Genomic DNA, 27,402 nt, shown 5'->3' on the forward strand with positions numbered 1-27,402 from the left:
TTTTCATTTACACCTACAACACAACAGCCTTTTATTAGTCGGTACCGCCCCCGTCGGCGCCTTCCTCCTCCTCCTCCTCCTCCTCCTGCGCCTCCTCCTCCTCCTCCCCGTGCTTTCAGTTCAGTCTCACCTGTTGGGCTCGCACTGGCCTGTCATTCCTCCTGGGAGGGATTGAATCAGAGCAGGTGATCGTAAAACCAGCAGGAAAAAGGGGGGAGATAAGGCGCATGTCAGCCTCGCAGACAAGAGCTCCGGGTGGCTGCGGGCGATCCGGACCCGCGTGTGTCTGAAAGTGAAAGCGCGTTAACGTGACCGCGGTGTTTTTCCGCGTTTCCGCTCCTTGACATCGACCGGCTCTGACGTGAAGTCATGACCAGGACTCTTGTCCTTTAGGCTGGAGCACTTTTCCAGGTAAGACCTGTTTGCTTTCAGTCGCTTTTCTTCTTGTTGTTGTTTTTTTTCTTTTCTCCCTCCACCAGAAAGAAGGGTTTCCACCTCCACACCACTTGCGCGCAGCTTGTTCAGTTCCTGTTGTCAGTATCAGAGAGAGCTTCCCACGCGAGAAAATGTGTCAAAGCGTGCTCAAATGGCAGCCCTGACAGTGTGTGTGTGTGTGTGTGTGTGTGTGTGTGTGTGTCCTGACATGGGAAGGTTTAGCAGTCCCTCTGCACCCATAACAAAAGAGGGATTAATAAAGCTTCCTGATGCTGGATGCATTTTAAAAGCACAACTACCTCCTCTCTTGAAACCAAACCAAGTGAAGTCTTTGGCAGTGGTTGTAAAATAGCCCTGCTTCACTGACTCACCCTTCGTAATGCTCTCGTCCTGCCCTTTCGGCCCAAATACAGAGCTGAGTGATTAAGATGAATATTTCCTTATCTGTCAAAAGCCTCACGGTGACTTTCTCTGAGCAAAACTGCTGTGTCTCGCTCTGACCCTGTCCCATGACAATAACCTCAGTTTACACACAGTCCCCTTTTGTTTACACTGACCCTGGGATATCTGGCCAGTTATCCCTCCATCAGCACATACAGGGTAAACAGAGGGGGTGGGAGTGCAGGTTGAGGGAGGATTGTGAGAGTTCTGCCTTTAGTTGTTCTCCTTCTCACACACACACACACACACACACACACACACGCATGCACATCTTGTTTTAACCGGCTTTAGACAAATCTGTGTCTGAGCCCTGCGTCTCAGGCTGTCATTAATGGATCACTCTTTTCTTACATCACAGTTCCCAGAGATTTCCTCAGGCCAAAGGAATCTCTGTCAGTGCAGTTGAACCAGTGCTGATGCCAGGAGTCACACACACACACACACACACACACACACACACACACACACACACACACACACACACACACACACACACACACACACACACACACACACACAGTGGCAAGACGTCAACTGATGATGTATGTTTGTGTCTCTGTTCAAAGAGATTTTCGTATGTGCCGGTCGAGTTAAAGCCTACAGGTAGATGTATGCGAGGAGTTTCAGCAGGGCTGTAGCTAATGGTTTTTCCCAGCAGATATTTCCACTTGTGGAAAACCACAGGGGTGTCCCAGTGGGCCAGTGTGCACGGTACCCTGAAACTGAAACTCATTTCAGACATCATTAATGTTATTATATACTCCTGTGCTTTTCCTTATCAATGAATGCCTGAATTATCTGCTGATTGTCTTTTTAGTTTCTAAAATGTAACAACAGAGTGCAAAATGGCCATCACAGTCTCCCAGAGCCCCCGGTCAAGTCTTCAAATTGTATAGACTGTCCAAAACAAATAGATTCCGGAACCAACAAATGTTTGGTATTTCTGCTATTTTCTGCTGGTGTCCTACATTTCCCAGAGTGCCATGCATTTTTTTTTTTTTTTTCATTTTCAGAGAAATTACCTGAGTTATACTTTGGAATGAGGTGGGACAGGATGTTCGTTGGCACCCTTTAGTGCAACCTGCAATGCATTCTGGTCAGTGGAGGGGCTGGATATTGAAAGTCGGTGCTTGTTTTCATTGTTGTGCCTACAGCCTCAGGTATCGACAACTTTTCTGAAAACTGCCAGGAAATGTCTGGCCAGATTTCCAATCTTTAATTCTGACAATTTAAGATTTTATTCAAGCAAAGTTCTTGTGCGGCTGCTTGTGTCTCAACAGCATTAAAACTTTAAGAAAGAAAAAAGAGTTTATGTTCCACCTTTCAGCTAGTGATGGATCCAGTCAATGACCAATATTGCTGTTTTTTAGTTGTTGTCAGTGTAGTGTGTTTTTTGCCTGATTCAGGACACATGGGCCTATGTTGTCTGTATTGTCTTGCCTGTGACTCTGAGTTTAACTAGCAGCATCAGTGGTTTTTGTCACGTGCGCGTTGCCACCCAGCGTTTGTCACTTTTTTTCCCCTCAGTGATTGCTGGGCGAGAGCCAAACCTCCGTCCTCTCACCTGCTTTTCCTGCTCACAAACTTGTACTGTGATGACAGCTTCCTGGTCCTCGGCGCCGAGCCAGCAGGAGCCACATGCAGCGGGTCCAAAGGTCACTTCTGGGTAGTTAATCTGTCAAATGACAGTGTGCTCTTTATCCCAATGGAGGGACGGGTCCATAAAAACGTCTGCTTTGAACAGCTTTACGGAAGCAAAATTAATGCACATATATTGACATGACGTATAAAGTGTGTAGCCATCGCAGCTGTTACTTCTCCTTTCACACAGTCTAGCAGAGGTCAATTAGCAAACTGGGCCAGAGCAAGTGACAAAAACGGGACTTCACTGTCTCCATTTTGACGATAGAAATAGGAAAATAACTTGTGCTCTCTTGTGTGCATAAGATGTAAGGCCGGCTATTTAATAGAGAGTTTTAATGACTGGAGATCTGTTTAATTGAAGCCACAGCCTGTAATAAAAAGATTATGTGACTTGTCGCACTGTGTGACTTATAGCTGGTTTTAGTCCTCTGCAGATGTGAGGTCGCCACTCAGAGTAACTAAAGGAGCATTTCGCCATCTGGATTGTTGATGCCTCTCAATCTGGTCTGTGTCGTGCCATTGTGTTTGAAGCAATGCAGCACTCGCACAGCACAGCACAGCACAGCACAGCACTACGCAGTTCAGTGTCACAGTGAAGGTATGTTGTGGTGAGCATGACTGACTTCACAGCTTACTAATCCTCTGAAAATATTTGAGTCTGTAAACCTGACATATGACAACTCAGGTTGAGTTTTATAGCTTAATTTTTCAGTCGTTTCAAGGTCTGTAACCAGGAGAGGATCTGTTTTTGGTCAGTGCAAGATGTATTTGATTGTGATGCTTACTACAAAGTCGTTGGAATCTTCTACACGTGTGTTGAATCATGAATTCCATCTGTGAAAGAACCAAGAAAATCCTGCGCGCTGTTGATTGCTTACTCAATTTAATCACAAAGTTTCTGTCCTCAGACCCTCACTAGGTTAAGTCTAACTAGGCGTTGTTTGCCCATATGAATTTAACCGCATGAAAACTTGCTAATGAAGTGAGAACAAGCAATCGGCACTGTGCAGGATTTAATGGACAACAAAATGGAGTGTGAGGTTGTGTTGAGAGCAGTCTTCCCCGTTTTGTGTCAGATTGGAAACTCTGCTTCAGCCCACTGAGCTAACACACATCACCTGTCCACTGTTTACACTGCAGTCCACAGTAACCCAGAGATTAGTCTGTGCCAAAGCTGGGTCACTTCACTGCCTGCTCCAAAAAGTTTCCACTTTTCCTAGTCAGTCGTTAAGACATGAAAAAGTTGCAATAGACCCTTAAATATTTATAATTATATATATATATATATATATATATATATATATATGTATATGTGTATGTGTGTGTGTGTGTGTGTGTGTGTGTGTATGTATATATATATATATATATATATATATATATATATATATATATATATACACACACACATATTATTTAACCTGACTTTGCATATGTGATGACAGCAGTTATCATGTCACTCTCACCTACCTGTTGCTACATAAAGTAATTCTCCATTAACGTGCAAGAAATTGAAAATTTAGCCATCAATTTAGGTGAACTGAGAGCGACACCCAAGCCCGGCCTCTGCGGATTAATTCAGCATTGTACGCTGCCCCCCCCTCCTCTCCACAGGGCAGTTAGGCTCACATGCTCGACGTGTGACATGTTTTTCCCTATAGTGCCCTTGCATTGGATGCATAGTGACAGTCTGTAATCAGCACTCACGCCCACACAGAGCATGCCGCCGTCAGAGTGCTTTTGTCCCCGGTGTCGCTGTTGTCAGTGTTGACTTTATGTTTTTGTGTACACTATGCTTAGCCCCACTTTTCCTTTTAGCCGCTCACCAACCAGGGGGTCCTGACAGGGACAAGGTCATTTCTGAGAGCCTTATATTCACAGCTACGGTGTGTGCTATTTTTTAGTTTCAAGAGCCGATCAGTCAAACTTTAAATATGCTTAGTCCAGGTCCCAGTGCCAGTGGGCGGCAGAGTCCTACTGACTACATACTAACAGCAGCACAGCACTACAGAACACATTCAAGGGGCACTCCACCAGTTTTACACACAAAGTTTGCTCACCAAAAGAGTTTTCTTCAATCGGTGAAAACATTTTACTAATGTCTTCTGCGGCTCTGAAGGAGGAAGTGTGTCTGTTGACACGTCTCGGGAAGAGCTACTGCAGAAGTGAAAAAAGTCACATTAAGTCTTCCGTTGTACCAGAGGTCTGATAAACTGCCTCCAGTGATGTCGCTTGAGTCGTTGTGAGCTAAGTCTAAAAAGCAAAAATATCTCAAGATGTGGAGTTAGAGTGCCGCTACCAGCATAACCCACCTGAACTGACCATTGGAGTTGCATTGTGGGTAATGTAGACGGCAGGTTTTGAGAGGGGAAGGAGATTGTGTGGAATTAAAAAAAAAATTGGATGTAAAGTTGTGTCTTCAGGTGAAGCTATTTGACTTGCCGACTGATTTCATTGACATATTGGCACACTGATCTTCATCAGACCAAACCTTTCCTGCTTTAACTTTTTCTTTATAAAATGAGAGCGAGAACAAAAGTCATCATCTTGCAAAATGATGTTGTCATAATTTACTATATGTGCTCTTATAGATGATAATTGATTGAAAAGTCCTATTTTGTCTTCAAGGCAGCTAATGACATGCTTTCAGCGTGTCATTGTGTGACCCCTGAGTGGGCAAACTGTCTCTGCAGAAAGTGGGATTTCTATCTTTGCTATCAACAGTTAGCAGAGTCCAGTTTTCTCCTGCAGCAGGAGACAAACTCTTTACTTAGAGACGTCTATCTGGATTCCCTGAGATCAAACACACTAGTGATGCCTGTTTGGACGGCTGATACTTGAGTGGAAGAGAGCGATAAGACTTTGCTGATTTGAGCAACACAGTGAGACAATATGACCGAGTGGCATTCTGGTGTGTTGAACATGCATAGCTCTGTCAACAACACTAGTCTGACTGTGTCTGTGTGTGTGAGTGTGTTTTGTTTTTGTGAATCAGCTGTTGCTGGTTATTGCTGATCTGTGGCTGATAATTAGCATTGCATACGATAACGCGGAGCCCTGAAGTCTTCCAGGATCAGTTCGAGAGTGGAGGGTCACGTCTTGTGTCGTTGTGTAACTCATGCACGCAAACACATGGACGCTTGATGCTGAACTACGCCTCTGTTTGCTCCCCCTCTGCTATCTTATTCTCCAGAGGCGCTCCCCTCCCCACAACCAGGTCCAATTATTTTGGGCACAAAACCGGGTTTTGTTCTTTGATCTGACTCTCAGAGTGAACTTTACCCATCTTTTTGTTTTTCCCCTGCATGAGCGTTATTTTGATCCAGATGGTGCTCTTCTTACAGTCGCCCTGTCTCCCTCTCTCGTTTTGTCACTGCGTTGTGTTTGTTTAGCCTTTTGTTTGTTGCATTTGACAAATAACCGTGTTAACATGAATGCATTGACTTTTCTCTCTCTCTCTCTCTCTCTCTCTTTCTCTCACCCCCCCTCCCTCCCGGCTCTGCTGTGTTGATAGTGTATCTGAGTGGACTTTAGTTAGAGGTCAGAGAGTAAATGCTTGCACTCATGTTTGTTTGGATAATAATGTAACTGAGTGTGAAGCTCTATCTGCCCTATTTTCCCAAGTTGACAGCTTTTACTGGACCGCAGATGCTCAAAACACTCATGTATGTATAGTAATCTATTCCCCTGAGATTTTTTTTTAACTCCAGACGTTTGGCCTCTGAACACATGAACGTGTTGCTGTAGCCCTGTGATTTTTTTTTCCTGCTGTTTTAGTTCACTTTCTCTTAGTTGAAGCATTTTCCGAGCCGTGAAAGGACCTGGTTTGCTCAGTGCTCAGTGTCTTCTGCTACTGAAAATGTTACCATCTGGTGTGAGACAAATCTGCATCCTTATTCAGTTCATGCTGAACTTCTCCTCATAGAAATCTGGTTATTTTTCTGTAACGCAGTGACATCAGTGACCTTTATCCTTCAAGCATGTGACAGCCATGTCAGTCCAATTCTAATTCCAGAGTTTTCTTCTGCTCACCGTCCCATTCTCATGAACCTAATATCTCCGGAACACCTCGAATTTGACACAAATGTCTGAACGTACCAAGGACTCAAGGATGAACTGACTAGATCTACACCTCTCTAATGCAGTTTCGACTCGAGCTGAACATTATAACCTTCATGAACGGATGATTTATAGCTGGGCTGTTGTGTTAGACTGCATTAGTTTGATATATGACAACTTGGCGTATATTATGAGTTGAGACAGCCATAGATGTAGACTGCAACTTGACTGGTTGGCAGAGGCATGCAACCGTCAGGCGATAATTCTAGTTTTCACGTGGACCCAAGTTTATGGACTAATGAACGACCAGTGATCACAGGCTGGCGGAGTTGGAATTACCCCCATGAATTTTCCTCTATGAACATGATTGTGTTTTATATCCTCCATGAAGCAGCATGTTGCACATTCAGTGCACCACTAGAAACAAGACGCTGGCCTTTGACATTTAACACTCCACTTCCTGCTGTTTTTTCACTTTCGCCTCCCCCTCTCCCATGTCTTTCTCCGTGTCAGTGTGCCAGTCGCTGTTTGGAAGCCCTCACTCATATCTCAGCTGCATATTTATCTCGGTTCTTCCACTCTGCCTGCATTCCCTGCCGCCTAATAAGGTCTGGATGCGAGGAGAGAGGGAGGGCTCAGAGGGCGAGGGGAGATGGTGGGAAAAGGTTGGACAATAGGAATCAAAAGTATTTTCCCACAAGTTGGTTTTGGTCTGTGCGCGCATGAGTGTTTCTGCCAGCAGGCATGTTTTTGTGTAGAGAGAGAGAGAGCGAGAGAGCGAGAGAGACCACACAGAGGAGGACTAAAGGGCAAAATAGAATGAAGAGACCAGGATAATAGGCTCACAGGTTGACATATTCCCAAAAGCTGGGAAGCACTTTGTGTATGTAGTGTACTCAAAGCGTAGCGCCTATAGAGATATTTGCTCTGGTAAATGCACATGAATGTGACAGAACAAAAGTACGACATAAAAGTACTTGAAAGTCTATTCCAATATTTTTGTGGGTGATTTTTCTCAGTAGTATATCATCGATTGTTCTAGTTCCATTCATACACTCTCTCTGATCAGGCATCAAAAGCCTCCAACGGTATAGACTATTATTTATCAATGTTTGCGTCCACACACACCCACGCTAGGAGAAAAACCCTGAAACCCAACCACAAGCCAGCGCCCACATCCTGAATTCTCTCCTCTCTGTCACTATTGCTTCCTCTTCACAGGAAGCAGGGTGTTTTCTCCATCACAGACCGGTTCCTGGAAGCCGGTGGGGAGTTTTGTGTTTTAAAGTGCTCATGCAGTCCCACTCAGCTGTAACATCCCCCTGTGCACTTGTCACCTGATCCCTGATGAGCCCTCAGCCGTGCAGCAGATTAGATTACCACAATATTCAACAAAGTCCGCCAGACCCCCCTGCGCTCCGTGGCTCTCATTAACTGCCTCACATGTCTTGGCCTTTTAGAAATGCCGCAACATAACATGGAGAGCACCAGGAGCCAGCGGCAGCAGGGCCTGCGGTCGCCGTGGATCAGCAGAGTGGCCGGAGGTCAAAGCCCCGCCTCCTCAGGGGCGGAGTCGGACACGGAGAGCAGCAGCACGGAGAGCGAGAAGGTAAGTGAGTGAGGTGGAGCGGACGCTGATGGTGATGCAGTAATTTGCCCGGGCCCCCTTCATGTCAAGCGATATGGTGGCGGCTTGAGGATGAAATCATCCTCAAGCATCAGTTTGCTCCAAGTGGTTTAACAATCACATCATTTCTAGACAAAACTATTGCTGTTTTTAAAGCTTGCCACTTTTCTCTCCTTTTCTGTTAGTCCTGCATTAAAAAGCTGGAGGTGGGCTCACTGAGGGTCCTGTCGTCGCCCTCAAAGCTCCAACAGAGAATCGCTGAGATCGACCAGCAGAAGGAGGAACTGAAGATCGAGGTGAGCATGTTAGACGGGCACAAAAACCTCCAACCGTCTGATTGCATTGAAGGGGATCATCTGATCTGTGGTGGTTCAGTTTGGGGCTAAATGTGTAGCAGACCACTAGAAAAATTAAATGATCAGTGACAGAAAATTGGTTTGATGGAGAGAAAGCAAATTGATTTACTTGTTTTTGAAAGCACAAACGCAGAGAATGTTGTCAAATCTAAATATCTTTTTCACTACTTTTTTTTTTGACATTTCACAGACTTAAGGATGAATCTTTTAATTGAGATAATACAATGCAGATGAATTCATATGAGAACAATTGTAGATCACAACCCTAGAATGAATTAAATATGTACATAAATACATCTTGGATGATGGTCAAGGTTTCATCAAGGGTACTTTTAACTCCCCATGACCGCTGCAACAAATTAGCAGCTGTGACAGAGCGTTCAAGGAAACACTTGAATGATTTTGCTTGGGTCTCTGCTGAAGTCTGCACTTTTAAATCTCCAAGCCATTTCCAAACATCAACACCGTCACGCTAATGGAATGCATTTCTGTGACTTGCTCAACCTCTGGTCAATATGATTCACCTCTGCGGCGTCTCGCGTCCTCTCAGCTGCAGCTGGAGATCGCCCTGCTGCAGGGAGAGCTGCAGTCAGAGCTGATTCAACTGCACAGGCACACACAGAAGCTTCAGGCTCTACAGCAGGAGGCCAGACTGGCGGAGACGCACAGAAACACCGTCAGACAAAAGGTATCTGTAGTCAAATGAACGACAAACTTTTGTTTTTCATCGGTTAGAGACGTTATTGTGTTGCATTTGATGTTTCATGCTCTTCTGTCATGATTCGTGACCTGCTGATATTCTTCTTTCTTAGATAAGATGGAAACTTACAGTGTTGATGTAACATTTAAATGGAGTATCACAACCACAACACAAGAAGTTAGCTTGAGCAATCTCACATGTAGAAATGTGCGGGCTCAGTAATGGTCTGGTAACATCAACACAAGATCATGTCAGTGATAAGTAAATTCCCATGCAGCGATTGCAACAGTAGAGTTGGTTCGTTTAGACTTTGTAAACATGATTGTGACACTGACATGTCTGTAACTGCAGGAGCACAACAGTCTGGAGGAGGAAAGGTGCAGGGTGGAGGAACTGAGGAGGACGTGTGAGGAGAAAGAGAAACTGATCCCCAGCCAGCCAGAGAGCCAGAGAGAACAGCTAACACTGCAGCTGCAGCAGGTGAGTGGCTGAGCTGCACGCAGCCTCTTCACTTTGGCGATAAGTTGATGGTGATTTCTTAAACATATTCATATGTTTCAGACGGTTCAGCTCCTTCAAAACTAGCTAAAATCACTGTAATGAGAGTCATCTCTTAAACACAAAGAAAATATAATCTGTTTAATTAATGAAGCATGAAACACTATGACAAAAACATTTTTGAGGAGCGTCTTCTTCAGTCAGATAAGTCTATAAATAGTATTACCCCACTGTGGTGCGTTCGGGGCAAAAGAGGTAAAAAAAGAAAAAAGTAAATTAGTCAGTCAATCATAATTTCATAATCATAATAAAAGACACCAGTAACGATATTAATAACGGCTATAATAATAGGAATCTGACTAATAATGAGTAAAATGACATAATAATGGATAATGACTGATACTAGTAATATAACAAAAACTCTGGGGAAGAAATCAAGTTAGCAACATGCATTAATGGGACATGAGTGCGTACAAATGGAAGTAAGATACAAGTACCAGTAACGGTGATACGATCTGTTGTGCTGTTGTCTCTGAACATTAACTACATTAACCTCAGTGTAATGGATTCATCTGAAAAGCCCAAAGTGTTGTGTGTTCCATGTGTCATGAATCTTTATCACCTGTGCAACAATGGAAACTCTGTGCACTTTGGAAGTAGGTGAGGTTGTGTTAGAAATCCCATCCTCCTCTGCTTCCACAACACATCTGTTCCGTTCAGCTGTGGTCTGGCAGATGAGCTCTCTAGAAATGGTGGTAATCAAACTAGATGTGACGTTATCTATAAAGACAATCTACTAGATTTGAAATCACCTGTCAAAACCAGTTCAACACGGGCCTGTGTGTGTTTACTGTTGAGGGGGTTTAGGTGTCGCACAGCTGTCTCTCCAATGCAGAACATTTCCAGTAGAACTACAGAGTTTTTGCATCAGTGCGCTTCACAGTCTCTCTGTTTGTAACTTGTTTATAAAGAAAGGACTGAAAAATCTAATAAATGATCGTCGGCTGTTATCCAGATGAAGAATAAAACCCAGACTGTTACTCGGTGTGCCGCTGACGGTGGTACAGGGTGTGTTGGCATTTTGTGCTGACTCATATAAATGATGTCGCTCATTGGTTGCACAATGCGTGATTGTTCAGTACCTGTTCAACCTGATGTGTCAGTGTTTCAGACGTTTATACACACACACACACACACACACACACACACACACACACACACACAGAGCACATACTATGTGCATCGTTGCTTGTGAATGTGACAGAACGAGATGGGAGACGTCTTTGCAGTAGAGACACTTTTTTTTTTAACGACGGGTTTGTTGTGACATGTCATTGATTTATTCGTAAAGATGTTTTGGAAACTGGTTTGTCACAAATTACACCTTAGAAAGAAACACACACACACACACAAGCAGAGCACTTGAGTAAATACTGTGCTAGAAGAAGAGTGCAGGTGTTTCAGTTATGAGACAATGAGGCTGTGCAAGTTTTTTTTTCTTTCACCTGCGCTGGCAATTTCATACACAGCTCGACTCTTTTTGAAAATATTCGTCAGTTTTCCATCATTGAAGCATTTAAACCAGTACCAAGACAACTGTTGTTTTCTGAATAATAAGTCAAATTTGATTCAGGGCTGTTTTTATCAGTACTTGACACTTTTTAAAGGTATCAACCGGAATAACTGAGTATCAAGTTGTGTCAAACGATACCTGCTTTTACTCACATCTTGAAAAAACTATTTAAATGATATTCAAACGACTATTTGCACGGTTTTGCCTGCTGCCAATCATTGGCAAGCATTCTTTCATTTAATACGATTTAGTGTAATTGGCCCACTACTGCAGCAGCTACAGCCCATATAGTCTGTGGCGGTGGTGTGTGTGACGGAGTCAAAAGTTCAGCATGCTGAGACGCCAACAGAATGGTCAAAGTGGCTAGACCACACGGCTGTGGCGTTTGATGAAAATAAAAGCATAAATTGTTGAAGGGTTTTCTCAGGAAAAACTGGGAATACGAGTAACACGATAAAACTATCAAACTGATACGCTACTAACATCTGCAGGAAAGTCCAAAAAAAGTGATTTTCTTTCAATTAATAGCTGTCTTAATATGTCTATAATATTGTGATATTGTGGAAATATTGGTGAGTAAACAAAGGAGCCAGCTTCTCAAATGTAGGTGCAGAATATTGGAACTATTGGCACTATTTCCACACAGAGTTTCACAGCATAAAACAACTTTATAGTTTTGGAGAAACCGTGGGTGAAGTGCTGCATGCACACTTGAATTATAGTAATATAATGCATGTCATTTAGTTTAATGCTGAAAACACCAGAACCTGTAGTTTCAGAACCTGGGCTGGTTTCCATAGACCAACTGCTCTGTCTGCAGGAGAAGGAGGCGATGGAAGCGGCAGTCCGGGCCTTTGAGGACTGGGAGTTTCGTATTCTGGAGCAAGAGAGCGGCATCGATGAGGAGGACGTGAGCGCGGCGGACAGAGAGAAGGAGCGAGGGAGCGAAGGGGAGATGGAGAAGGAGATCTCGTGTCAGCAGCACGCGGTCAACACAGCACAGGTAAACGTCCCGTCTCAGATGGAACGCTTCAGAGGAAGTCACAGCTGCTCCTGACGTGTTGCACAGGTTTATCTGCATGTCACGCGCTTCACGTCAGTGTTTCCCCTCGCAGGCTGACGAGGGATTAACCTTCACACAGACTTCGCTTCTATACAGATTTACGACGTCAGACTTGTGCACAGAGCAGGTGTTTACAAGCACAAGTTTATAATAAGTTTCTGTTCATACTGTCAGAGACACGTGGTGCAGTTGTTTCCAGTTATTGTGCATTATAAGGTGCATTCATGAAAGTTTTCTGTTCATTGTGGCAGAACCAATGATGATATTGTAGCATTAATAACTGAATAGTAATAACAACAATAATTATATCATAGTGGGGGGAGGTGTAAGACGAGTGGTGTAGTACGGGGTATACACAGGTATACAGTGTATACCTACTTATGTTTCTCTCAGCACTGTGCATGCCCACTTCTAAATGCTCAGTTTTTCCTCCTGTTTACACTTTTTGTGGAAGAAACTGCAAAGAGCCGTGCGTAAAAGCACGCGGCTCATTACGAGCTGCTCCTCTCCTCGTCAAGCACTTATAACATGTTGTGCACGTGGGCTCGATTATTAAAACTCGTTTCAAAGATCTGCCCCAGCAGCCCGTCGTTACTCTGCTAGTTTCAAATATGTTACAACAGTTTGATAATTAGTAATCAACTCTTGTCAGAGGTAATAATGATCCTCACTCCCTGAAGTCATGCAGAGGCTCAGGGCGTTTATCCTGTGCTAGACAGGCTAGTTTGAAAAATAAAAAAATAAAAAATTGGGGCATAAATTAAGAATATACCCGCTTCTCTAGGCGCCACTACAACAACATAGTAAGACAAACCAAACTTTTCCTCCTATTGTGACTCGTTAAAAAGTTTTGTTTCTTGCTCAGAGGTTTTGCACCATCCTGCAATTGTGAGCTTCTGAAATAAATTTTCTTCTTTTTGGAGTTAAAATAAGGAGAGGGCAGACCAGAAAGTGAACTTTAAAGCCACGAATCTGAGCTCCTCCTACAATAATCATAGAGTTGTTGGCATTGATCAACAAAGCTATAAATCTTGCTCGGATACTATTATTGTACTGTAGCAAAGTGAAAATCATCATTATTGGCTTATTGACCCTGAAAGACCCGCTACCACATTAGATGGCTTATTTGAAGTTACAGCACACACACACACACACACACTCACACACTCTCCTCTCCTCTCCCGTCACAGTCCACGGCTGTCGTTGCAGGTTAAGTCTTGCCCTCACCGCCCCTCAAATTGGGCATGAACTCTTCACCTCACCCTCACCAGCATCACCCTGACGCAGTCACATGGCTCCGTACAGCAAGCTTAATTACATCAGAGGCCACCATGAAAGAGAGAGAAGTAAAGAAGCAAGACAGGAGGAAAGTGGAGCACTGACAACAGTGGAGAGGATGCAAAGATAAAGCACATGAGGGGATTAGGAAAGTTTTGGAGCTAAAATGAAAATCAGGATTATTGTGCTCAAAGTTTGAGATCATAATTATGTTTTTTATGTTACTCAGTCATTTTTGGTTTGCAACATGTATCGTTTATTTTCTTCGGCATTTTGAAGTGACGGGAAACTTACTGGCAAGTTGATTTAAAATGTTTAAATCAAAATATTCTTGACGTGTGCGTCTTCCCTACGGAAGAGGATTAGGGCCACAGGTGGAAAAATTGATTTGAGTTTTGACTTTATTCTCAGAATTCTTACCTAAAACTCAGAAATGTGAGTTTAAAATTGGAATTATTCACTTCATGGTCGGTTCAAACTGCATACTTCCTCATCTGTACCTCCCCCAAATACAGATAAAATACAAAAACAGTCAAAGACAATAATAACAGTAGTGCCACCATTAAATAAAAAGGATTTGTCCAAATTCACCTTAAATTCAAAGCCTGGTTCTGGGCAGCAGCGTGCAAGAAGAAGACCTGTGATTGGCCTGCTGACGGTTTGCTTTTGAAAAGAACGGTCTGAACCACAATACAGACAATACAGCACCAGGCTAAGTCTGATTTACTGTGGAAGGCAGGATATCATTTTCAAACAATTCATTTCGCAGCTTTGTGGTGAAAAGAGCCAAGAGATGGAGCAAAGTTGGAGACACTGGAACATGTTGGCACTTGTGTGATAAATTCTGAATTTCTAACTGCAGCGAGGCGCCAACTGTTGAGACATTGGCACTCTTGTGTGTAGGCTGCTTTGTTTAGACAGTGATTTATTGACCTTTTTTCAGTATCCAATTCAGTGACTCCGCTTTAGAAACAGTGTAAGCAATCACCAAACATGACAGTGAAATGTTTGACGCTCACTGTACACGCCAACCGTTTAGATGTTGTCCGCTCGTGTTTACAAAGCTCTGATTCTGAAATGTGGTGGAAGAGAAAAAAATGCACATGTTGTTTCTCAATCTTTTGCAGTTGTGCTAGCTGCTGGATGAGGCTGTACCTAAACACAGCGGTAACATCAGCTAACATTAGGACTGACACAAAGCACAGCAGTGGCTGATGGGAATCTCACTAGTTTTTCCAGGTATTTGGTCATAAACCAAACTATTGGACATCTGCTGATGGAGCTAGATGGAAAAGATGGATCACCACCATTTTTACAATTCATCCTGATGACGGATATCAGTAGCAAATCTGATGGCAGTCCATCCAAGCGTTAAAGGAGACTCCGACTCAACACATGCACGGCTGCTGCATCTGTTTTCAGCCTCTCTCTGAACGCTCCGTTGAGGTTCCTGCGTCTTTAGGGCGGACCTCAGGAAAAGTGAGGTCTGCTTTGATTGGTCAGCGACTACAAGCCTGAGCGGGGACCGCCCACCAACTCCAACCCAACGCCGGTTAGCTGAGCTAACGCCAAATTCAACAGACAAACCTGCGAAATAAACATCGAAACAACATAAAACACAGCAAAACAAACAGTTTTAGTCTGAAGGCGGCTCACGGACAGCTTTTACTGCTACTGTGACTCGTAGAATGACGTCACACACACACACACACACACACACACACTCTATTTTGCAGCCGGTAGGTCTTCACTTCCACAGATGCTGAGAGGAATGAAGCGGCAGACCAATTAGCATGCTTTGCTCATACCTTTTGACATCTTAGTTTTACCAGAGCTAGCATTAGCAATTTAATGACAACGGCGGACTCAGGTTTCCAGTGGGTGGGACCATCAGCCTGCTGTAGGGCTGAAGGAGGTCACATGATCAGTAGATCCCTGCGTGTGATGTCACAAGCGGGGCCAAAACTAAACAAAGCGTTTTCACACACATGAAGTAAAAGGTGGAGCAGGAGAGAAAGAGGGAGGGTGGTTGTTCTCGTAGTTTGAGGGTCTCTAGGTGCACCGAGGATGCATTTATATTTGAAGGACATTTAAAAGTGGCTAGTGAATGCTGTGCAGATAAACTGTCGATGAGCTAAATGCAATGGTCATTCTCTCATGCAGTGAGTCTAAAAGCCAGCAAAACACCTCCTGAAACTAGTGCCTCTAAATTATTTCTAAATCATTTACTTCTTCACTAAGTTGTTTCTGACAGCAAATGAGGGAAACCGTAAACTCTGATGTCCGATCTTTGTTTATGTTCTGACACGCAGGGGTCCCAAAAGGCTGTTTTTCCGTTCGCTCGTCAGATTCCGCAACAACGCGTGATTCCAGACAATAGATAGATGGCGAAAATAATATCGAATTGTTCCTCAATTAGCTGGAGTGTGTAAGAGGAGGAGTGCGGAGTGAGGGATGAAGAGAGGGATTGTGCGAGAGGGATGGTAGTTGACTCAGCTGCAGGGTGGCCTCGCTGCAGACAACAGCTCGTCTCTGTACCCTCTGTCTGTCTGTCTGTCTGTTTTTGAATATTCCTTTTATTGAATGACAGAGGAGGGTTTCTAAATATATTAACTCATCGGCCTATGTCTGACATATATTCAACTTTAAACTCATAAATTCAAACTCTCTCGGCCCTGCTGTCATGTGCCTCTCATTAACTTGCAAAATGGATGTTTGATTTGCATTGTGTCTCGGCTGAGGAGATCAGCTCGGCTCGGGGCTCTGCATTTGCTCGCACAACACACGCGCCGACACATCGGGGATATTCACCCAGTATTGCATCACAACACGATGAAAAGATTAAGAAAACTCGGGCCAGCCAGACGAATCGCATACAGCATGTGACATTTCCTTTGACGAGAAGAAACCGTACGGCTGCCCACGCTGAAGGGGATTCTGTTCTGACTTCCCAGGAGCGAGTTCAGCAGTTAGAGAGGCAGCTGAGGGAGATGGAGAGGGAGAAGGAGAGGGAGCTCAACGCCTTGAGGAAAGAGAAGAGAGAGCTCGTCCACACAACTCATACGGTAAGAGAGATATATGATCTACTACTACTACTACTGCTGCTGCTTCTAATAATAGTCCTGCTTAACAACAAACAGTAATATGCCACTCTGGTGGTTCATTCATTAATCTGCTGTAGTTAGTTCATTAGTCTGATAGTTGATATTTGTTGGAAATAGCTTTTGAATTTTCCTAAAATATGGGAGGTAGTACATGTTACCAAACATGCTGGCTGGGGCTTTTTCTGGCATTTTGGCACTTCACATACATATTCTCCTCTCAATGGGACAATTGTGGTGCTGGTTTGTCTTAGAAACAGCAGATGTGTGAATTTACTGACATCCAGGGTTGGGTTTGTTTCCTGTTTAGCTGGTCCGGTCTGGTGTTGGTGCTTAACCCGGTTTGATTTTATGTGGAACAACTGAACTGTCATTTGACATTATTAGACATTTTGGCAGATTAAAAAGTAATCGAGTTGTTTTACATAGTAATACAACTGTGATCTGGTAATGGTAACAAAAGAGAGAGACTTCTAGACGTCGTGTGCACACGACACACGCTAGCGTTACCTACTTCTTTCTGAAATTCAATATTTTATTTAGTTTTGATGTTAAACTTAAGTTCAACATATTTTTAACTTTAACTTTAGAGGAAGGTTAGGTTGAACGTTTTTTGCAGTTGTCCTGATTGCGGCGCCGTTACTCTCTCGCGGCTCCTCCTACGATCCACTCGGTAGAGTCATGTGCGACACCCAGTGGTAAAATGCCGTATTACTGGTCCGGTCTTAGACTTAATATCAAACCACTTTGAACATTTTTGACATCGGGCCAACTCTACGGTCACATTACACTATTCGTAACTGTCAAAATGTTGATTTTTAAACTTCCTACCAGAAATCAATTAAGCTATTAAATCAGTTTATTAAAGTGGCTTCAGACGCAGCCAGGATTTTTAGATTTTCAAATGCAGGGATCACAAAATTTAAAATTTAGTGCATAAAATGTAATATCTGCTGGCTTACTTGAGTGTCCGATTATCCACTGTATAGTGTAGAGCCCTCAAAAATGATAGGTATGTGAGCCCCAGGTGCTGGCTCTAAAGTAAACTACTATCTGTTATATAGGGAACCTTGAAAGAGAGAATGTAAATGTCCCAAATTTCAAAGTATAAATAATCTCCTTTATTTATGCTATAAGACATCCTGGCACAGTCTGTTCAGCACACTGGCTAATATAGCTCGCCTATATCAGCATAATAATAATAATCATCACTCAACTTCTGTAGTTCCTCTCTCATCTAACTTATTCTGGGGCACAGCTTTCACCCAAAAATCTCTGACTATCCTGCTTTATGGTTGATTTTAGTCCAAATGAGACCATAACTTACTAAATGAACATCGGGCTGTTTTGAAGACAACTTCACACTATCGATTAATCAGTGGAGTCGCCCCCCTGCTGGCTTTTTTAGAAAGAATGCAGGTTTATGGCTCTTCAGCATTGGTTTCACTTTCCGCACTCGGAGGCCACACACACGTCTTTAATACAGTCAAGAGGGAATTATTGCACCTTTTATAAAGAACTTGAACAATTTCTTTTTCGTTTTACAGCGTTTTGAAATGCATCATCTTATTTCAAGAGGGTCCTAATGATTTAAAAAAAACAAAAAAAAACACAGTAGTGTTGAATCAATGACCACAACCTTTGCTCTATTTACCAGGATGCATTGCACAGACAGGGAGATGAACCGAGTAGTGACCACAATCCTTGCACATCTGGCAATTCCAGTTATTTATTTTTGTCACGTGCATAAATTCCCTCTATGGTGATTGATTTCAGATGCAGCCTTACAGTGTTTAACTTTAAATCATAATGTAACATTTTCACTGAGCTTCAGTACAGTTTGAAACCAAAACTATCCAATGACAGCCTGCTCCATGTGTTATCAGTGTTTGTCATGAAGACTTTCTGTTCCAACATATGTGACTGTGACTTTATCACACACCCCGTGGTTTGCCTTTGATCAGACTTATGGCAGCTCCAGTTAAAATGAGGTGGAGACAAGATCTGGACGAGGAAAAAGCAAATCAGACACGGAGAGAGGGTTGGGGAGGGAGAGAGGGAGAGAGAGAGAGAGGGAGAGAGAGAGAGAGACTAATTTGAGTGGGAGGGAGGGAGGGAAAGGACAGAGGGAGGAGTAAGCAGTGCTAGGGCGTGTCAGAATGTGTGTGTACATGTGAGTGTGTGTGGATGTGTGAGAGGGAGGCAAGGAAAGCTGAGAGAAGTTCCACGTCCTCGCAGCAAGCGGTAAGCTACAAAAACGCACTCAAAATCATCCGCGTGGCCGATGGCTGTTTTCAGAATTAGGGAAAAACTGCCTGAATGTTGGGTTCACCGGCTCTTCTTAGTGAGAGAATGGGAGCAGCAGGAGGGAGGGCAGAAGGGAGTGGCGGCGCAGAGGAGGAGAGAGGGACAAGACAACATGACCAAGTGTGTGTGACTGCGTGAAGGATGAGGTTGACTTCTGACAGATGTGTGAACTTGGTGACAGGCGGTGGTGTCTGAGAGAGGAACTGACTTACAACCATGAGACTCAATCAGACTTCTGTAATGTTACTCTTATTTCTACTTATTTATTTACTCTTTACGCTTTAGTTACTTCAGTAACTCTTGTATAAATCTGCACTGTTCACACAGTCTGTGGGCATGTGCGAGTGCAGAGTAGTGAAGGAGACAGATAAGGGTTAAACAGCCGACTGCATGTGGTGACTGAATTGCTCATGTGTTTGTGAGTCAAGCAGGGAGGGTGATAATTTTTTAACTCATTACAATCCCTCTTGGAAGTGGACTCTTCATTCTCAGCCACATGTGATATGTCGAATGCAGCAGCGTTCATCGGCCACTGTATGCATCATCTTCCCTGTTATTGTTATGATATTATTTTCATCATGGATAGGTTACTGAATTACAAATGAAATCTATCGTATCCTGCAGGTTCTCAAAGAGAAGAAACCGCTCACCGATTGGTCCAACATCACCGGGTCAGCCCCCTGTATGATGTCACTTTCCCCTCTGACCACTCACAAGCCTCCTCAGGTGTGCCGCGTGTACACCACCGATACAGCATGCGTTTACAATAGGGCTGCAGCTATAACAAATATTTTCATCATCAGTCAAACTGCTTGTTGATTTCTCAATGAAGCTATCGATACTTTAGTGCAGAAAATATGGAAAAACGTCCACAGTGACCCCGGAGAATGTCTTGTTTTGTCCGACCAACAGTCCAAAACCGAAAAATGCTCCACTTAATGTCAAAGAAGGCTAAGAAAACCAGCATTTTAGAGGCTGGAAGCTGTCAATTTGGTTTTAGTGCTTAAAGAAAAAAATTAATTGAATTAATTATCAAAATAATGGCAGATTAAAGTGTTTCATCACCCAGTAGCTTCAGTTCTGGTAAAAAGATTTCAGGTTAGGTCGAAATGCTTGCGACACAGCTCATACTTACAGTGTTTTCTTTCATTTTGTAGGAGCCATGCAAAGAATCTGTCAGCTTGCCCAGGAGACGGAGCTCGCATCGCAACAACAAACTCACGGACAGGCCGCTCTCAGTGCAGGGTGAGCTATTTACCGGCCCTCTTTCTCCGTTTTCTATTCTTCTCCTGATTGCTTAAGCTGAGAGCACCGTGATATAGAACAATAACCACTCTCTCTGCTCTCATGTCCTCGTTTTGTCCGACTGTTTGTTCACTTCCCTCCCTCTTAGTCAAATGAAAGGTGTGGCGGTGGACTCTGCAGGTCATTATTACGTTGGTAGAGAGCAGGATTTACCTGTACAGACCAGATGAGCCAGACAAGCGTGTATATACTTAAGTCTAAGACCTCAACAGCAGTACCTCTTTTTCACACACACACTTATTTGTCACCGGATATAAGTTGCTTGATTTATAAGTTCATGCCCGTTCTTGCCAGGTCTTTGTCCTTCACCTTCCTTTCATTAAGTCTGAATGCTTTAAATTGTCAATGTGATGTTTAGTTTGCACAAATTCTCTCACGCCACATCTTATCTAAAGCTGTCTGCGCTGATGTCCCTGCGTGTCTTTCTCTATCTCCTTCCTCTATCAGGGTTGGTGAGGACTCTTCCGGACAGCCAGACCCCAGAGGCTTTCACCTCCCCCCTCCCCTCCCACCGGCTCAGCAACGGGCACAGTGGCGGGCACAGGCCTGGGACCAGCAACGGCAGCGGGCTCCTCACTCCGTGCAACAGTGCAACGAGCTCACGCGCTGCCAGGTCGGTTACTGCACTGCTCATTTGACGAAGACTTTGAAATGAAAAGTGGCTTTTTAGTTTTGCTTTAAATGTCCATGTTTGCTTCCACATGCTGGAAATGGGGCAGGAAAGCTGTTTTTTTTTGGTTCATTCCTTCGGTCACAGGATATAGAAATCTGTGCGAGATGAAATTACCACAAAAGATCACTCCAGTGTATACAATCTTGGCTCTTTTTTCATATTTTGGTGATGATAACATTGTACTTGACGAAGTTATTGTTGAGATCTGGGAATACGTTAACGTGGCTGCAGCAAAGTCTGATGGGGCAACAACCATGAGCAGTCAGATGATCAGACAGGTAGTGACTGTTGGTCCAGATTATCTAAAGCACTTTTATTTTGAGGTGAAACTGAAAGTGAGCACACCAGATATGCTAGTAATAACTGTGTGCAGTAAGGTGAAGTTGAACCAGAGGTCAACGTTTGGTTAATATTTTTTTTACGGTTTTCATTTTCCCTTTCCAAATAAATTTTAAGTTTTTTACAAATCTGTGTGATCATGTGACTGGTCATGTTCTCAGATCTCGTCTTTGTGAGCACACTGTTACCTCAGGGAATTTTACAATTTTTTTGGCCCAGGAACGAACAATATGGACAACTCAAATGGACTTTGACCCTGGACACTCTGTTAGTTGTCGACACAGACAGTTACACACACAGCAACACCAAAAACATACCTTTACACTGGTGACACATTTGCCAGACGTGAACTTCCTACATCACATTGCCAACATAGAACTTTTTTTTTTTTTTTATGATCATACATTTTACAGTGAGCACAGTATGAGAAGTACTTATCCATAGTTACTGTATTACTTATAGTATTGCTGACTGTATTACTTATAGAGAAGCAGGTAGGAGTATCTGCTGGGACGCTAAACGACGCTCTGCTGTGGACAGTGTCAGTGGAAAAATATAGGCCCACTAAAATAATCAATATCAGTTAAAATGCCCCTTATATTTGGATTATTTTCCCAGATTCACATTCCCGTCAGACAGCCCTTTTCATCGGAGAACTGAAACCACTGTCTTGTTTTATGTTCTCTTCAAAGCCATGGGACTCTATTGACAAAAATGTAAATTTTATGTTGAAGAACATGCGAGTTGCTGGACTAATGCTGCCTCGGTCAACAAACGAACTATTAGTTCAGATCCAAGTTAACTATTTGTTGGCTTTTTTGGTGGCTAAATATGTTTTTCTGCTGAACCGTCCACCACAGTACACCCATGCGGGTTCTTCTGCCTGCTCCTCTAAACTGACACCTTGCTGACCGCAGTCTGCTACAAGTAATACACTAACTATGGATAAGGACTTTACACAGCCCCACTTAAAAAAATCTGAACGATCCCTTTAATGTGATAACAATACAATTTTGGACTGATTCTCAGCGACGTGTTTGTACCTCAGGAGCAGTGCAGCACTCCAGTTGTGTTAGTATCTTAAACACTGTATTCCACTAATGCGGTTATTCTGATGAACTGAATACAACTCTTTCTCCTCTCACAGCCCGTGTCTGTTGGATCTCGTGGAGATCGAGAGGAAACTGAGGGAAGCCAAGGCGGAGAGGGAGAGGCTGCTCAGAGAGAGGGTGAGTCACCTGCTGTGGGAAACACTCGCCGACACCTCTAATCACCCGCGACACACTGCATTAGGCACGGCTGTCTGATCACTGACACCCACTCGGCAAGCACATGATGGTCCAAGAAAACAGCCAGCAGATGTGTGGATGTTTGTAACGCATGTTTGCAGCAGTGCTGAATGCCAAGAGTGGGAACTGCCGGGCCATATGTTTGTGAGTTTGAATGGAGTTTGAAAGTGGAAAGGGGAACATTCACTGGTACACACTGATATCAGATTTCTCTTTTTGGATGCATGTATCAAGGAGACCATTGTAAATACAGCTCTGCTAGAGCAGTGTTGTCTTTCCAAATCTGGGACCCTGAAAGAGGATATCACACAGTTTGGAATATTTTGGCCAGTCATTTTCAGTGATGCATTTGTGAACCCAGGAAGAGCGACGGCGGTTGCTGTTGGAGGAGAGAGGGCAGAGAGAGCTAAACTCTCCGGCAGCAGAACCACCGGAGCCTGAGACCCCACGGAGGCCCGAGCCAGAACCCAACGAGCAACCAAAGTCCAGCTCTCCCCCAAACTCTCCGCTGAGGTCCCCAGAGGTGTGTATGATATGACGGCCATGACGCAGCGCTAAAGGCGTTGGAAACACATTTTCTCAGACACCTTCTTATTCTGAGCAATGTTCAGTTAAACAGTGAGTAAACTGATGCAGCAGAACCAGGGATATTGTCTCGTTTGATACACGCATTCTTCTTCCTTGTCAAAATCTGATGCCTACATTACCCACAATGCAACTCTGCTGACAGTTTGGTTCGAGATCCAGATCAAGGTATTCTACAACTGTTTTCACACACTTGCTAGAACTCCCCTGGACTAATGATTTCAACTTGACATGTAAAATGGATGGAGTGCCCCTTTAAGTATAATATGTTCCTGTTTTTGTGTGTTTGAACCTTTAACACTTATCAATGGTAAGACATTATCAAAACTCAAAAACAAGTGAAGGCCGCTGAATGTTATCAGTGTTTCCTTAGTGTCCATGGAAAATGGAGTGTCTCCTCTCAGCCACATCTAAAGTCCATTTGTCTCTCCAGCAGCGCAGCCTGCCCCTCTTCCTCTCTCCGAACTTTGACCTCCGGTCCCACTTGGAGTCTCTGGGTCACGGAGTGTCCGGCTGCGCCGACCTGCGGCTGACGTCTCGACGCTGTGCAGGCTTCCTGACCAAACGAGGGGGAAGGGTCAAGACCTGGAAGAAGAGATGGTTCCTGTTTGACATGGACCACAGACGACTAGCCTACTATACAGGTTGGACTGGCTGGGCGAGTGCTGTGTGCACATCCTGACTGTGTTTTTGCATGACTGAAAGCTTTCTGTTTGTCGCACTAGCTGAACACATTGGAAAGGAAGCTGTGCATGTTGTAGGATAATATTGCATCAATAACATTCCAGCCGCCATCCTTCACATATGTTGTACATTTTATATTTCCCAAAAAATTGGTTAATGCCACAAATTTGCTTATATTTTATTTCTAGAAATAGTGCAGAATCTTATATTTCATTTTCATTTTACATGACACAAAAGACTTCTGGGCCCCACTGTACATGCAAGTGAACATGAAATGGTTAAAAGAAAGAAAGGGGACTTTAAAGGAAAACTTTTTATGTGCCTGTCCAATCAGTGTTTCTGATAAATGTAGTCAATTAAAAAGTAGATACTATACCTCAGTGTCTGCTATGTTGACTGAGAAAAGTGAGTTCTCCTGCTGCAAAATCTGTTGTACTTCCTGGTCACCAACGCTGTCACTTGAGTCACTGGTGACCAGGAAGAACTACAGTCTGCTCAGCAAATTGAATTTCAGCATGGACATTTTTTTTTAGTCTAATTTTTGGGCCGTATGAAAGCTGCTAACTCTAAGTGAGTGCAGTGGATGGGATCTGGGGGTTGGAAGTCAGAAGCTTCTCACACAGTGCATCATGGTAAATGTAGGCACCGCCAGCATGGCCTGTGAGCAAAAGGACTCTGCTTTTTTGGTCAATTTAGCACACACTGAGGTATTTATTGCTTCAATGGACTACATTTACCATCAACCCTAATTGGATATCCACATGAAAGTGGCAAAGTTTCCCTTTAAGATAGTATTGACTAACTTTCAGACTCGTAATAAGGTTGTAATAACATCTATGGCTTGAATAGATTCATTCAGTCCGTTTGTTTTCTAACTTTCTACTCTTTTTGCTGCAGACTGTGATGAGAGGAAGCTGAAGGGAGTCATCTACTTCCAGGCCATAGAGGAAGTTTACTACGACCATCTACGAACAGCCACTTCTGTGAGTTCTCATATAGTGCACCAACTGACCTCCATCTTAAATCTGTCAAAGTCTATGAAGTGTTTATCTGTGCCAAATATCAGGACCTTGGATCCACCGGGAAACAGTTTGATAAATGCAGTTTAAACTGTACTTCAGGCTACGAGTCCCTCATTATGGTAAACATGGAGGCTGTATATATGATGTACAGGCCAGTGGAGCTTAGATTTTTAGGATTCATGCCAATCAAAATGTTGGTTGGCTATAGGACTAACATCAAATGTATCATTGAAGATATTTTTAGAACTCAGGGAACATCTTGGAGGTCACCACTTGTTTACTTTTCCAGCCTGTTTTATTGCCTCCCAGAAAGTTATAGCACTATGTCACCTGGACTAGATCTACCTCAGGGTCTAATATGATTCAGAAATGTACATGGCTGTGTTTATTGGTGGTGTATTCATTCACTTTGTTTCAATGATTTGAGGTTGCTCATCTCCAAATGAGTCACGGGGCCAGTAATAGGCATAGCAGATTAGCATTTCATCAAACACACAGACGATCTCTGCAATTGCTGTGTTAGAAATCAAAGGTAGAGTGCGTTTACTATCCACCCGTTGTCTATACCGCATCCATTGTGTATACCGCATCTGTTGTCTTTACCGCTTATCCTTAAGGGTCATGGGAGCTGAATCACAGGGTTAGAGAGACAGACAACCAGTCCAGCCCCACAGTCCCGTCTTTGGACTGTGGGAGGAAGCTGGAGTACCCAGAGAAACTCCACATAGAAAGGCTAACAGTGCACCACCATGCTGCCCTGTACAGTTACTGGTGACTTATAAATGTATGGTTTAATTTTATTTTATAAGCCACATCGTTAAAGATTAATCCTTTGTTTCACCAGTCAGACATTTTCCCTCCAAACCTCTCAGATGGCTTCATTTCAGCTGTTCAATGTCCTTCTGAGTTATCTTGTGAGCCCTTTAGAGGGGCCTGACCCCCAGTGTCCGTCTCCCGTCAGTGTCCCATCAGTCAGTATTGACTAATGTTCACCGAACCTAACCAAATAGTTTTGGTGCCTAAACTGAGCCAAACTACAACAAAAAACTGAAAAATAAAAAAAGTAAAACAATGAGTTAACTAAGAAGTCAACATTGATGTATTCAGTATCGTTTCAGACGGGACTTGAAAGTCGTGTGTTAGACTTTATCGCTCTTTATACTGCATCACCAGGCCTGGTGTAATTAGCTGAATCGCTGCCGTGGCTAATTTTGCATTGTTTTATTGTCACTTTTAGATAAGGAAAGAATCCAGTGGTGGAAAAAAATACTCAAAGTGTCACATTCCTCATTTCAGTCTTAGTCTAAGTTGTATGAAACATATAACTTGTACTTTGCTTCTACAACCTGAGAAATTAGTTTGTTTATAAAAATGACTTCCATTGAAAAAACAAAGAATTCTTTCAAAGTGACGCAACAACAGCCTGCTCTTCTGCTTCTGAGAAAAGTAAAGGTGGAACTGTGAGAGCAGTAATAAAAAAAAAAACAACAACTTTGAATTAACTTTTGAAGATTTTAAGTAATTTATTTTTAACTTTTTGGTTCAGCTGGAAGAATGAAGTGAAATCTTAAAGCTTTTTCTTCATCGTGATTGTTGTTCCTATGTGTCCCTTCCCCTCAGTCTCCGCGGCCCAGTCTGACGTTCTGTGTGAAGACATACGACCGTCTTTTCTTTCTGGTGGCCTCTAATGCAGTATCCATGCGGATCTGGATGGATGTCATCGTCACAGCAACGGACGAGCACAGCCGTTATTGACCTCTTGCATACGTGACTGTAAAATCCTTGAGTGAAGCTACTGAGTGGACAATGCATTGAGTCATTTTCCCCCGTGGGAGGGGCTGGTTTGGCCGAGATCCACCTCAGGGTCTGGTTCTGTACCTGGGACTCAGGAATCTGTGGATAAAGTACATGACACACACAGAGGTGCTGGACAGATGTGCTGAAACGCAAGCGGAGGACACTGTTACTGAAAGAGCGATGCTTTAGTGGTGACAGAGCTGAACCAGCTGCAAACCACAAGCAGCTTGACAGACCAGCCTGGGTGTCTGTTACTGGGGGGGTTTCACCCTCTGAGCCTGGCCTCCCTCTGCTGGTCACAGTCCAGCATTACAGGACTGGTGTACACTACACCACAACACACTACAACAGGGGGGGAGGTACACAATAATGGCAACACTTGTGCAATGCAATGCAATCCAGTATAACATCCCAGCAATAAGTATGCCTTATTACACTGTCAGAGGTCTGGATTTGTTGTCCTTTTTTATGTTGGATTGATTTATATTGTTATATTGTGTGTTTCCATTAATGTGTCCATATCCCAAATCTTTGTTTTCATAAACTGAATTTTCATGAATTAAATTATTATTATTTGGAAATTTATATGGGTTTGATATGCAAATAAATGAAGGCATACTCTGTCATGA

General features: G+C 43.4%; 1 protein-coding gene across 3 annotated transcripts; it reads left to right on the plus strand.

Annotated features, from left to right (window-relative positions):
• Window positions 1–176: 176 nt before the first annotated feature.
• Window positions 177–27,402, plus strand: phldb3 (pleckstrin homology-like domain, family B, member 3). 3 transcript variants are annotated; one of them, XM_070836131.1, is made up of 15 exons: window positions 177–411; window positions 8,037–8,185; window positions 8,389–8,499; window positions 9,110–9,247; window positions 9,611–9,739; window positions 12,151–12,333; window positions 16,626–16,736; window positions 19,704–19,805; window positions 20,237–20,324; window positions 20,832–20,997; window positions 22,544–22,625; window positions 23,047–23,208; window positions 23,704–23,914; window positions 24,852–24,937; window positions 26,597–27,402. In XM_070836131.1, exons 2-15 carry the CDS (start codon window positions 8,039–8,041, stop codon window positions 26,729–26,731), a joined length of 1,851 nt encoding a protein of 616 aa, XP_070692232.1. In that variant the 5' UTR covers window positions 177–411; window positions 8,037–8,038; the 3' UTR covers window positions 26,732–27,402. The 3 variants fall into 3 exon arrangements, with proteins under 3 accessions (XP_070692232.1, XP_070692233.1, XP_070692234.1); XM_070836132.1 differs by having other exon boundaries at window positions 23,707–23,914; XM_070836133.1 differs by lacking the exon at window positions 19,704–19,805.

Source organism: Pempheris klunzingeri, chromosome 8, assembly GCF_042242105.1.
Source record: "Pempheris klunzingeri isolate RE-2024b chromosome 8, fPemKlu1.hap1, whole genome shotgun sequence".
Classification (NCBI taxonomy): domain Eukaryota; kingdom Metazoa; phylum Chordata; class Actinopteri; order Acropomatiformes; family Pempheridae; genus Pempheris; species Pempheris klunzingeri.